Source organism: Parus major, chromosome 3 (assembly GCF_001522545.3).
Source record: "Parus major isolate Abel chromosome 3, Parus_major1.1, whole genome shotgun sequence".
Classification (NCBI taxonomy): Eukaryota; Metazoa; Chordata; class Aves; order Passeriformes; family Paridae; genus Parus; species Parus major.
The window spans coordinates 71948625-71961814 of NC_031770.1; the positions used below are offsets into that span (position 1 = coordinate 71948625).

General features: G+C 32.7%; 1 protein-coding gene across 8 annotated transcripts in view; it reads right to left on the reverse strand.

Moving 5' to 3' along the window:
• The window catches only part of GRIK2 (glutamate ionotropic receptor kainate type subunit 2), a 357308-nt gene that overhangs the window by 208606 nt on the left and 135512 nt on the right, over positions 1-13190 (reverse strand). For all 8 annotated transcript variants that reach the window (XM_015622177.2, XM_015622179.1, XM_015622175.1 and 5 more), the window contains 3 exons: positions 9641-9822; positions 6154-6207; positions 3014-3187 (listed from right to left, as the gene is read on the reverse strand). In XM_015622177.2, the coding sequence (XP_015477663.1) occupies positions 3014-3187; positions 6154-6207; positions 9641-9822 (410 nt within the window). The remainder of the gene's footprint in view (positions 1-3013; positions 3188-6153; positions 6208-9640; positions 9823-13190) is intronic.

The following is a 13190-nucleotide window of genomic DNA, read 5'->3' on the forward strand; positions in this document are numbered from 1 at the left end:
ATTCATTACTAGAATTGTTCAATATGGTAGTACTGATTAAATAGTTTAATATTTTTATTTTTTTTCAAAGTCCATACAAAGAAATACTTAAGAAATCCCAAGAGGAAAATTAAATATGATTGAAAATATGATTTTGGTCACTTTTTCTCTCTGGTGTGATAAACCACCACCTTTTCCAGAGCTGTGCTGAGGAACAGCCTAGAAACAAAGGAAAAACTATCATAATTGAACTCAATAGGATTCACACTTGTAAATTTGACTTGGAACATTCCAAGGAGATGAAATGAAGTTTTATACCAACTCTGTATTGCATTAGGACACTAAAAGGTAAAATAAATTATGAGGAGAATTATATACTAGTTAGAGAGTTATACAAGTCTACAGAAAAGACCTTGAAACAATTAATACTGGGAACTCTATGAACCATAAATAAGAAAAAGCAGCATCAGAATTATATTAATAGTTCTAACTATCCTAAGGGCAAAGTCAGCATGGTGACAAAGTCTGGGTAGAAGTATATTACACAAACATCACTGGAGCTGAAAAACTGCAATTCATAACTTCCTGGTTTTACACCACCAGAAAAATTTACTTTTCACTGAGGTCCTTCAATGATTTATACAAACTTCAGGTTTACATTTGGAGCAACTTTTAGATGTTTTTTGAACCTAGTTAAATGGCATTTAGCTGTGTGGTTCAATGAGAATGTATTTCCATTAAGTGGTCTTCTTGCTAATTTTTTGTGATTAGCTGTAGACACAATCAACCAGTGAAAATAAAATGTTTCCAGTCCAGCCCATATCAGTTAGATCACTCCATAGCACAAATATCTGTGAAGAGACTTTGATTCCCAAGTCCATTTCTGACTATAAATATACATGATCAACAGTGACATGAAAGTCAAATTTTACAGATTTAACTGACTTTATAACTTCCCTGATTATAAGTCAATAAAATGGCTTATTTTATTCTGAGCACAGAAAGAACATTGTGCAATGACATCAAGATTTGACTTTCTTTCACACCATCAAAATGGACAAGCTGTGGATGTTTTTTCTGTATCTAAGGGCCACATCAAAATAACCTTATAATCTCATAATGCTTGCCAAGATTATTAGCCCTTTAAATATAGTTAAAATTCTATCTGCATCTGTCAGGTATTTAAAATCCAGATTTTAAATAAACAAAGCACTTTTAAAAGCTTAATCAACAAAAAAGAATGACCATAAAATATTCATCACAGTCTCTTTGAAAACTTGGTTCCACTTGGAGAATAGGGGGCTCTTAAGGGTCCAGAAGAGAAGCCACTGTGTTCTTCACACACTTTTTTATACTTTTTTATCCTGAGGCAAAGTAATGATGTAAAGTATTACTCTTACAGAATCATATAATAGCAATTATAGGGCTCTGTCTCACATCAAAAGGTTTTCTGAGGAAAGCACTTTCTTTACAGCACCACAGAAGATGAAAAACATGCAACAGGCCCACTGAACTCTATTCCAATATTTATTATTCCTTTATTTTTCACCATGGCCCTATGTTCTCATAAAATAACTATCACTACTGATCTTGGTAAATATCCAAAGGTTATATCTTTGAGCAATACATAAAGTATACAGCTACAATGAATGAGAAGTGATGCAAATTTTAATTTCAAAAAGATAAAAATAAAATAATTGAAAATATTAATGCAAGTAAGGAAGCATGAAACAATGACTTACAGTAATAAGCAGCAGCTATATATAAACCAGATGCATGCTTCATACAGTTTTCAGATTTTGGGGAGTTCATTTGTTTGAAATTATTTAGAGAGCAATATAACTTTTAAACTACCATGTGATGCAATCTGTAAATATAGTACAAGGAAATCAGTGAACAAATTAAATTTAAAATGTTTCAAATTATCATGTTCAGGACATTATATATTGTAAGTATATTTTAAAAGTATTTAAAAGTATTTTTCTCTAAAAAGGGTATTTTTCTAAAAAAAAAAATTAACTTGTTAAAATATTGATTGTAATTTAGTAGCTAATATCAACAAGATAATTAAATTTTATCAGTAGTAAAAAATGGTCAAATAGTTGTGTTATGTGGAATAATTAATACAATCTTGGCATCTGATTACTAAGATACCTGTCTTCAAGAAATAGAATTTTCTATTTTTCAAATGGAAGATGAAAAGCTTAAAAAAAACAAACAAAAAACACCTAACAACAGCAAGAAATCCCCTCAAAACAAAAAACAAAACCAAACAAAACCCAACTACCTAAACTGTTAAGGGGCCAAAGTGGAAAATCTTTCAACAAATTTGAAAACTAAAGCAGATCTAATGTAGGATGTCTTTTAAAACAGATCCCTTCCTGACATTATAATTCCAGACTGAATTCCACCTAATGAGCAGGAAAGCACCAAAACCTAGCAATGAAAGTTTGTTTGCAGGATTATAGTTGTGATTTTTATGAACTGAAGTGAGAACAAAGACTAGTGGCAATGGAAGGAAAGAAATTAAAATAAACAACCGGATTAATTAATCAGATTAATCTGAAAGCACAGAAAGTAAAAAAGATAATAATAAAGTCCTGTTCATAATACTAATAAAATATTTTCAAGCAAGACATATGTAAATATTAGAAAGTCCACATTATTAATGAATGAATATTAAATGAATAAGACACAAAATGCAGAGAAAGAGACAATTTTCATTAGCTTGGTTTTTGTCCCATAAAAAAATTTCACCAGCAAATTAGGGAAAGTAGGTGAATTTGACATTTAGAATATGGCATTATAATTTGAAAAAAAAATACAATATGTGTAATTTTGAAAGAAAGTGAATATAACCATGTATTCAATCTGCAAAATATTGACAGAAACAACACAGTTACTCTCTGACTCATGTTTACAATAATATTTGGTTACATACCTCCAAAGACTTTTAATAGCAAACAAAAAGTTAAATATTTTTTTATAGCTTCACAAACATATAAAAAAAGGAAGTAAATACTGGTATTCATACCGTCATGAATCCATCCAGCAAACCTGAATCAGGCTTCGGGGGTGCTTGCAAGCGCTCCATAGACCACTTCTCAATGATAGATGACACCTGGGTATTTTCTGTGTTTAGGATTCTGAATCCAGTCATATTAACACCACTGTACCGATAGGGTTCCACATCCAAGGCAAACAGGTCCTGAAAAAATTATCGTTGTATAAGTTTTGTAATACACTGCAGTGGCATTTCAGTTGTTGGACCATCTCCCCAGAGGAGAGCATGGTAATTTTTCACTGCTATTTATGCTAGGAAGTGTGTTCTGCTTGTCTGAGGGCCCATGTCTGTGAGCAAGCAACTTGGCTGCCCTTATGGTGGGAGTAATCTGATTCTAGGAGGAAGAACAAACCTTCAGGAAATGTTAGCCCAATTACAGAACTGTATCTACTACTAGGTAGGCTAAAAGGCTGCAGTAAGCTTAAATATTATTTGAAATTTCTAAATATTAATATTAATTAATTGCTAGTTCTTGAACTTACAAGAAATCAAACAGACATCAAATAATAAGATAAATTGGACAAGAGTTTCCTTGAACTTTCACTCTCAGTGAAACTTAAGTTAATCTTGGGAGGATGAATTGGTGGAGTGGAGTAGGCTGGGAGTGGGGGTGGTGTTGAGCAGGGACGAGGAGAAATGTACATAGCTTTAAATTTAATCAAAAACATTTTTCACTGTCATCTTCCTAGTATGGACATATCTTTGATTAGGAATTCATCTTTGCAACAATAACTTTTAGTAATTTATGTTTTTGGTATATCTGTGTGTGTGTACAATTAGCCCTCAAACACACAGAGGGGGAAATGTAATTAATATAAAGTAAAACAATTCAAATTTTAGCTCAAGAAGTAAATTCAAGGTTATCCTAGTGCTTTAATCAAATCCTAAGAAACAATGTAGAAACAGTACTTGACTTCAGGAAACTCAGGTCTAAGATCAAGTTTTGAACAGGGGGAAAAGGAAAATGTAATCAAGGTTATATATAATATATTATTTCCCTACAACACAATTTTAATTTATTGAACATGGAAATTTTCCCCGTAATTCATAGGCAGTCATTCATTTAATTTTTAATTTAATTTTTGTTGTCAGGTAGCTTTAGGTGTAAGACTTGCCTAAGCCAATTTTTTTTTACTGCCCAAAGCTGAAGAAAGATACTGTACTATGGAATACTCAAATATAACACCCGTTGTTAACATCACGAAGCCCACAAAAATATCAACCACTTATCAATCACTACCCATTTTTAATTCTATAGCTAGCAATATGATATACTTTTCCATATACAATACCTAAGATATGCAGGTTTCAAAATTCTTTTAAAATAACCTAACTTGCAACCTCTTTGCAAAGAAATAAAACATTTTATTGCAAAGGAAATGTTGGATGTAACTACAACTATGTTACATCTTTCTCTTTGAAAGATTCTCTCAGCTTTTACTGTTCAAGATTTCAGAACCTTCAACACGATTTTTTAATCCAAACACATTCATGTTTACACTGGAAGGTAATAAATATACACAATATTATCATGCATATATTACAAATGCACACAGGTCAGTGTATTAATGAGCCAGCACATTACACCCTGAATCAATCAAGAGGAGATTACACAGAAGACTGTTGTAAACACTGTGACTGGAAAATTTATTTGACAGTACTTTCACCATGTCAGGTAAGAAGCAATTAATATATAAAATCAACTAAATTCTGATGCTGGTTCCAGAGCTACATTGCAAAATCAAAATCTATGATATGTTTGTGCACAGTAAATTGTCTCTTGATAGTTCCTATCAATGTAATACTCTTGTCTCCACAGAAAATCTAATGTTTTAGTAAGTAAATAAGAACGACAGAAAAATCTCTTTTTAAACAGAGCTTTAGGAGTGAAAATTCAATGCCAAAGGACAGCATAGTACTCATAGAAACAATTTTCATCAATAAAAAAGAAAAATAAGAAAAATAAGAAAAAAGGTTTAAAAACATCTATAATCCATTTTTATGGAGGGAAATCTGTTTAGTGAGGGAAATCCTATTGCATGTAATCCTAAATCTGTAAGTGACAGAACAATTTACCCTTCAAAAATAAGCTAGGTATTTGTGCAGGGTGTGCCTTTGAGCTTCACAAATTATTTTGCTTTCTATCCAACTAGCTATTTCATGTTAATGCTTTCCATGAACTTCTGCTTTGTGATTCTGAGGTGGGCTCCTACCCTACCACAAAGGGTGGCACATCACATTTTCATAAGAACTTAAACATGTATGTGTCTTTAAACATGGGTCATTTCAAGCATGGTTTTGTCAAGGCACATCTGTCTCACGTTTGTCTCATACTTTTTTTTTAAATAAATAATGAACTGCAATCTAATTAGACAAAACTGAGTACAAATTCAAGACAGAGAAATCTGTCTCTCTGGAGACTCTGTGGTCTCTAGAATAATATTTTACCAACTTTTAAACTCTTTCACAGTTAGGCTGTGGTGAGCAGGAAAAAGGATTTTACATACATGTTTTGTTTTTTTTTCTGAGGGTATTCACATTTTAAATGTTCATTTATTGCAAATTATAAATCCAAGAATGATCAAATTCCTTCTAAGTCACATTTACAGTGGACACCAAAGAATATTGCATAATTCATGTGCCTAAAAAACTCATACAAATTGTTAAATAAAATGCTGCTAAGATTCACACCAAATTATTCATGAATCATATGACAGAGAAGAACTACTTTGTAAAATGTTGGATTAAAAATATGGAACATATGAGTAAATTTTAAAATGTCTTAAACTTCCCATACAAACCGCTAAAAGACAAAAAGGACAAAACATATAAAATAAACAATGAATTATGAATCATACATCTAACCCTCCTTGACAGTTAAAAGCTGCAGTGCTACAGCCAAATGCTTTTTTCAGGTCTATCGGTTTCCAGGGCTCACAGTTGAACGATAATTAAACCATCCTGATGAGTTTTCACTGAAAGTAAGGAAACTCAGCAAAGAAAAGCTCACATCCCATTCCAGAGAGACCTTTTTCACTATGTTAAGTAATATAATTAGGAAAGTAACATCTTTGTTGGATGTCATCACTACATTTTCACAGGCCACTTACCAGTGTGGTAAAGATATAGTGATAGTATTCTGTCATCATCCCCATAGCTAAAGCCTTGAAAAAAAATAAACAAAAGATTAATGTTTTTGAGACCACATAATACATTTTTATCACACTCACATGGCAAATGAAACACTTGCAAAAGAGCATTACTAAGATAAGACTATAGGGTTGGAATTATGCTAAAATCAGGTCAAGCGAGTCATTTCTTAGCAGTTAGAGAAGATTACTGACTATTAAAGGAATTTATGAACCAGATCTTCTGATAGAAAGAATATTATTAGACTGTTTAGTGCAGTAAATGTGAAAGAGCCTTGTATTTTTACATGCTAATGGATACATTAAGTTACAACACATAATTTGAGTCCACAATATTTTCATTCATTATTGAACCCTTCCTTTAAAATAAATTACCTAATAGGATTTTTTTTTTCTATTTTGATGAACAATACTAAGCATTCAAAAGAAGCACCCAAACTTATTTTATAGATGTACACATTTTTCCAACCATGGAAGAAAATTCTCTTGAGTCAAATTTTGAATGGCAAGAGAGATACTACTTAAATAAAAATAAAGAACAAATATTCATAGAATTACTTTATAAATTCAGGTATCTCTCAAGTACCTTCATTGCTCTTGCTAGTTATGTAATACCAAGTAGTTTTTGATAAACTATGCATTCTTCTCAACTGCATAAAAAATATTTGTAGATAAAAAAACTATGTTTCATCCTTTTTACTCATTAAGGGCATTTTCTCCTGAAAAGCATGTATCCTGACGCTCTGCACAAAAGTTGCCTTAGTATTTTCTTCCTTTCCAGGAGCTATCAAAGGAGTTCTTTGCCAAGTTGCTACCAGATGGACTCCTTAAAGACACTGAATGCCACAATTATACTACTGTGACAATGCCAGAATTTGTATTAAAAAGAATTGTCAGCATTCTGAAGGCTGAGAGAGCCTTTTCACTTGTAACATGCTCTGAAAAATGATGAAATGAATAGTCTATATGATCTTTTCCAAAGAAAAAAAATCTAAAATTAATCCAAATATCAGCGGTAAATCAGATTTTACAACATGTTAAACAAGATTTTGAAAAAAAAACCACACCGCTTTTCCAAAGAATGCCTATACTTGTGTACTTAGAATTGTACAACAGTATTTAAAATTATGGTATAGTGTTCCAGTAGCAGTTAAATTGTCTTAAACACAAGTAAACCACATTTCCATAAGAAATATTACAACTTCATTAGCAACTCTACAACTACATACATTCTTAGCTTTTATAAGAACTTATTTTTTTTAATAAAACAGAATTATCTTCCTCTATATATGTAACACATTTTCAGTCACCATATCATAACTGCTTCTAATCAAGTCTTTCATACTCCAAAGGATCCCTACAGAACATCCTACGCATGTTCCTTATTCTGCTATGCGATGATGATGTCTGTTTTTCAGGTCCTCCTTCTTTCACCTTCTCACTTCTCTAAAGATCTCACTTCTTTTTCCACTTCAAACATTGTAATTTCTCTGTTCTCATTATTACAATGTTTCCCTAACCTTTTAAATTATGTATGGTTTCCCTGGTTGCCTGGTGATGTAGATAACAATGAGATTTGCCTTAATTTAAGCATGTTTGTCTGATTGATGGCATTTCTTTTTTCACTTTTCATTATGTATTTTTGGACCGTAAAGAGTAGTTGCTGTTTCACTAGGTTCTTAAGGTACTTTGTTTTCTTTATATTTTATCTTGTGCTGTCTTCCACCAGCTTCACTGTTAACCTTTCCAATTGTCATCTCAAACTGAAGCTCCTTGTCATGTGTCCCACAATTCATTCCTCCATTATCAGGAAAAGAAATCTGATAATTCAATAATTCAGAAATAGATATATAAAGTGGTTTTGTTTTTTTTTTCAATAATCACTTACAAACACTATATATGGAATATTAACATTAAATAAGAAATATATTCTCAACACCCTTTGTGTCAATTTTGACAGCAAGTGCTCACATTCAGCTTAAAACTACAAATTTTGGGCATATTTAAAGCATTTCAGTACAGGACTTGAATGGAAAAGTAAAAACCTACAGAATCTGCATAAATATCTAAACATTCATGTAAGAATTTTTTCTATATCTTCCCTCTGTAATCTTTAGGATGAGCAGTGTACTTTGATTAAACAGTTCACCATTTGATTTAAAGAAGCTGAATGCTCACTCTTGGGTCCTGGGACATGATTAAAAATACAATGCTTTTAATATTGTTCCCATTTCCCTCTATTCATACATTTTTCACAGTGTTGTATACTGTGAAATAGAAGGGACTTTTTCACCTAAAAACTTCTAGGTGCTGTATAAGTAATGTATCTTGATAGAGTTTTTAGTATTGTAGCTTGATATTGACATCAACACATTTTCCATCTGCATTGTTTAGATTTTAAATATTTAAAATCATTAAATTAAAATTCAATTATTTGCCCTAAACAACTAGAATAACTAGGCTGGCTTATATTTAGCAAAAAAAAACACCAGCAGAGGTTTAAAATTTCTAGGAGTTAATAAAAGTTTTTCCATCAATGAACAATTAAGTAAAGAAATTATATTATACATGTAGGCTTAAATGTAGTGATTTTAATTATACCCACAATAATACCTGCAAGTACCTCTGATGAGATGCGCATTTCCAACTCTTAAATACATTTTGTTTTCAATTTAGACCCTACAGTTTTCTAGCAAACATAACATAAATATGAATTAAAGTTACTAAAAGCTATGCATTAGAAGTGTAGAATACTGTTTCAGTTTAGGTATTCTTCCCATCCTCTTTATTGGACATCATAAATTTAAAAAAGCTATAGGGAAGATGGTCTCTGAGCCAGTTAAGTGTTTTGAATTCTACTGTATCTCATCCACTCATCTCACTTGCACATAATATTTTCAAAGCATCAACCCAAATGTACTTGGATGTTTTGCAGTTCCATTACTAGTGCAAAGAGAATATGGCTCTAAAATACCAATTCTGTCTTCTCAATAGAAGACATGAATGTGGTCTGTTGGTAACATACTGTTCAAGTATCACTATCTGATTAGGAACACACATCTTAAAGGCATCAAATAAAACAAATATATAAACAAATAAATACATACATACATAAAAATTTTATATATAAAATAATATTAAGCAAACATTTAAAACCATGCTTAAAGCATCAACTCAAAGTACCAGTTCTTCATAGTTGAAAGACTAATATACTTTCATGTTCCTCCTGAACATAAATTAATTAAACTCTTTATAAAAGCATAATTAAAGCACCTATCATTTGTGTCACCATTAAAATCACCTCTGAAAGCCTTGGCTGATTTTTAGTTAGGCCTCAGTAAAACTGACATACAATTTCCCTGCTTGTTAAATACCATTAAGTCTGGATAATACTTTTATTTACTAGGGATGAAAAAGATTAAGACATCTAAAGCAAAATGAGGATTACCTGCTTCAAGATGCCTGCTGCCATTTCATGGCTGCAGTCAAAGATTACATGGAATTCTTTGCCTCTTTTCATCTCCTTTAGCAATGGCTTTGCATCTTTTGTGTCAGCTGGTAACTGACGGATTTTTAGTCTTAGGTTGTATCGTGATGGAGCCTTGATGAGCTCTTGTAATCGAATGAGACCTTAAAGAAAACAGGAGTGGGGAGAAAAGAAAACTATCAAAACAAGAACCTGAACTGCTAGCAGGAGAATATAAGCATTCACATTTTCCTGATTTTTTTTTCCCTTTTCAGTTGGTTGGAACCAATACACAAAAATTTTATTAAAAAGAAAAATTAAGTATCTGTACTCACAACACTTTACCACAAGTTTATTTTCTCTTAATATTAATGGAGAGTAAGCAGCCTCATTTAGCATTACCTTAAGACAGACAAATCTTCCTCTACCATTATCATGCAACTATGACATTTCTCTTTGGAGAACATGTTACCCTAATTTAATTAAAGCCATATCCCAGACTAATAGTTTTTAATCAGACTAGGCAGCCTCCAAAATAATAAATCAAGTTTGCATATAAAGTTGTGAATCATTTCAGCACTGTAGAACACGCTTATATTAATCTGTTCTCATATTTCTGTACTGAACAACTTTTCAAGAAGAACGAGACAAAAGTAGCTTTACACTATTATGCCAGTTTTGGAATTAAAACCCCCCCAGAAAAAAACTTACTATGATTGTGGAAGTGACTTTGAAATTAATTTGATTGTATGAAACATTACAGTGATTCATGATGTTCGAATTTTCTGTACAAGTACTGAGTATTTTTATTATATCAAATGTCAAAGGGAAGACTGACTGTTCTTTCTTGACTGCAAACTTCTTTAAAAGCATTCTTTACCGAAAGGGCAGAGTCCCTAATATGCATGTTTTATGCATATTTTCAGATGTCACACAAATCAGCTTCATAACACCTTTGGAGATGGGATGGGCAGTTAAGCTGTCAAGGAACTTTGAAATGGATAGAAAGAAGTGAAAAAGGGATTGTTGCTTTTTTTCTGCAGCAAGTTTAAACTACAAAATTTTGGTAAACAAATGTAAGAAACTACAAATTGACAGGTGCCTTGATCTATCCCCATTGCTTCCACCAATACAATACAGTTTTGGTCTTTAACTGTAGGTCCAAGATTTGTTAGAGAATGACAAGAAGTGTTTTCCTGCCTACAGGATTTTTTGAAGTAAATGTTTTCCAATACCCTAATGAATTAAACATATAGCTTAGTTCTTTTGATAATCACAGACTATTCTGAGTTGGAAGGAACCCTCAAAGACCATCAAGTCCAATTCTTAATTGAATGGCCCATACAGGGGTTGAACCCACAACCTTGGTGCTATTAGCTCTGTGCTTTAACTAAAATAACCTCAAGAAATGGCTGTGGGTGAAACCCAAGAATTCTAAAACTTCCAAGCTTTGTTCTGTTCCAGAGCATTACCCAAGAACATCAGTCCTTAAAGGTTCTAACTGGGTTGTTCAAGAATTTAAAAAAAAAAAAAAAATTTAGTCTTCATAAATGTTATCACTATTGGGCTACCTCAGAGAAAGAAAAACTCCTACCAGAATTTGAAATAGAAGATTTACAGATGCAGGAACTAGAGAAATTAAAGACTGAGAAGGAGGATGCTATGACAGTGTCTGCCTTCTGGGTTACCTGTGTATCTGATAGAGAAGTGATGAGCAATAAACAAAGTACCAGATTGGAAGGCAGTACAAAAGGTAGAAAGCTACCACAGAAACCTGAGCATGAGAGTATGGGGAAGAAAACCTGTGGAAGAGTATGGGGAAGAAAACACATCTCTTCCATGCACTGACTGGACCTCAGGGCTGGGCCAGTACAGATGTGCAGGCAAGCACATGAAGAAGTATTTATGCCTTCAATAACTGTCAATTACAATAGCAACCAGTGAGATTTATCAAAATATATTTTAAGATAAATTAAATCTGAAGCATAAGCAAATTTCAGAGCTTTCAAAGGTATGTTTTTTTGCCTGTCTTCATCAATGTGAAATAAAAAACAACCTTAAAGTTTGAATGTGTAGTATTGTTCATAGCTGCTACATGTAGCAAAATATTTAATTTTAGTAATAGTTACAGTGAGTACATACTTCCATTTTTAAGATTTTAACATATATATTTCACCATGTTTCCAGCCATCAGCATTTGTAAAGTTGAGATGGATTATAGCAGGGAACAAAACATGTTCTACTAAATGACTCACTTCAGTGGTCCACTTGGCCACCCACTATAAGGAATAAATTCTTTACTTGCATATGTTCAACAGCCTCCAGCTTGCTGGGCTCTCAACAGGATGATTTTGGAAAACAAAACACTTTCATGGGAGTGAAGACAAACAACTCTGAGGAGAGTGCAAGCTGTGGGATACTACTCTGAAGGTGTGTCACAGGTGGCAGGTACCACTGCCACAGCTAGCACACTTGCTGCAGAGAAACATCCCACAGAACAGAAAAGTATCAGACAGTGCTGAACATACCTTACTCTTTTTTTTCTTTTTTTTTTTTTTATTTCTCTGGTAAAACAATGAGAAGCAGAATTTCCTCATTCAGGCTTTAGTGGTAACCAGGATCAAGTAAAGGCTTTCCAGTTCTGGATCACACTTCTAAAGCTGGCTCTTTTAAATACTAATGAAAGGCTAGATGTTTCCCTCTACACTGTATCTACCACTTAAGATGTAGTATTTGTGTTTTTAAAAGTATGCAAAGAATATATAAGTTTTACTGGGTATAAAACCCACCAAAATAATTTTCTGAAGAGGAACAGAATAATTCATCTAAAAACAAACAAATAAACAAACAAACAAACACATCACCATACACAAACAAAACCTTTTCTAAATTAAATATTGAATAGTGGGTCGTTATTTGTAACCAAATTAAATATTAAGCACTGGAAAGATATAAACCAAAAGAACAAGGTCCTGCATGTAAACTGCAGCACCTGGGTTCATCTATGGACAATAACTGCTTCCCAATTCCTGGCTTTCACTGATCTTCTCTTCCCCTGAGCACCCTAACATCCTGGCTTCTTCAGGAGCAGTTTCTGCAGTAGCAATGGCCAAAAAAGATACAGGCAATCAGAACATTGCATGCACAGTTGAGGACTAACCAGGTAATGCATGCAGGACATAAATAAATTGTGCCCTTATCTTATAGTAACAATCTGGAGTTCAGTTTTTCACAGCTATCAGATATCATATGTTAAAGGCTTTTAACAGCAAAATTAATGCCTTAGAGCAACCAAAATTGAGCTCTACCTAATGTCTTTTTAACATTTAGTCCTGAATACACAGGTGAAGTCAGACAAATTAATTGTTTGCTTTCATTTTTACCAATTTTTTTTCTATTTTTCTCTTTCTCCATTTGGATGATTGAGATTCCTAAGACTCAAAGATTGCTTGTTCCTACTGTGTGCAGTTTGTCTGTGGGCTTCAATTTCTGTCCTTCTATGCTTTGTGTATTTCAGTCATTTTAGATCAAA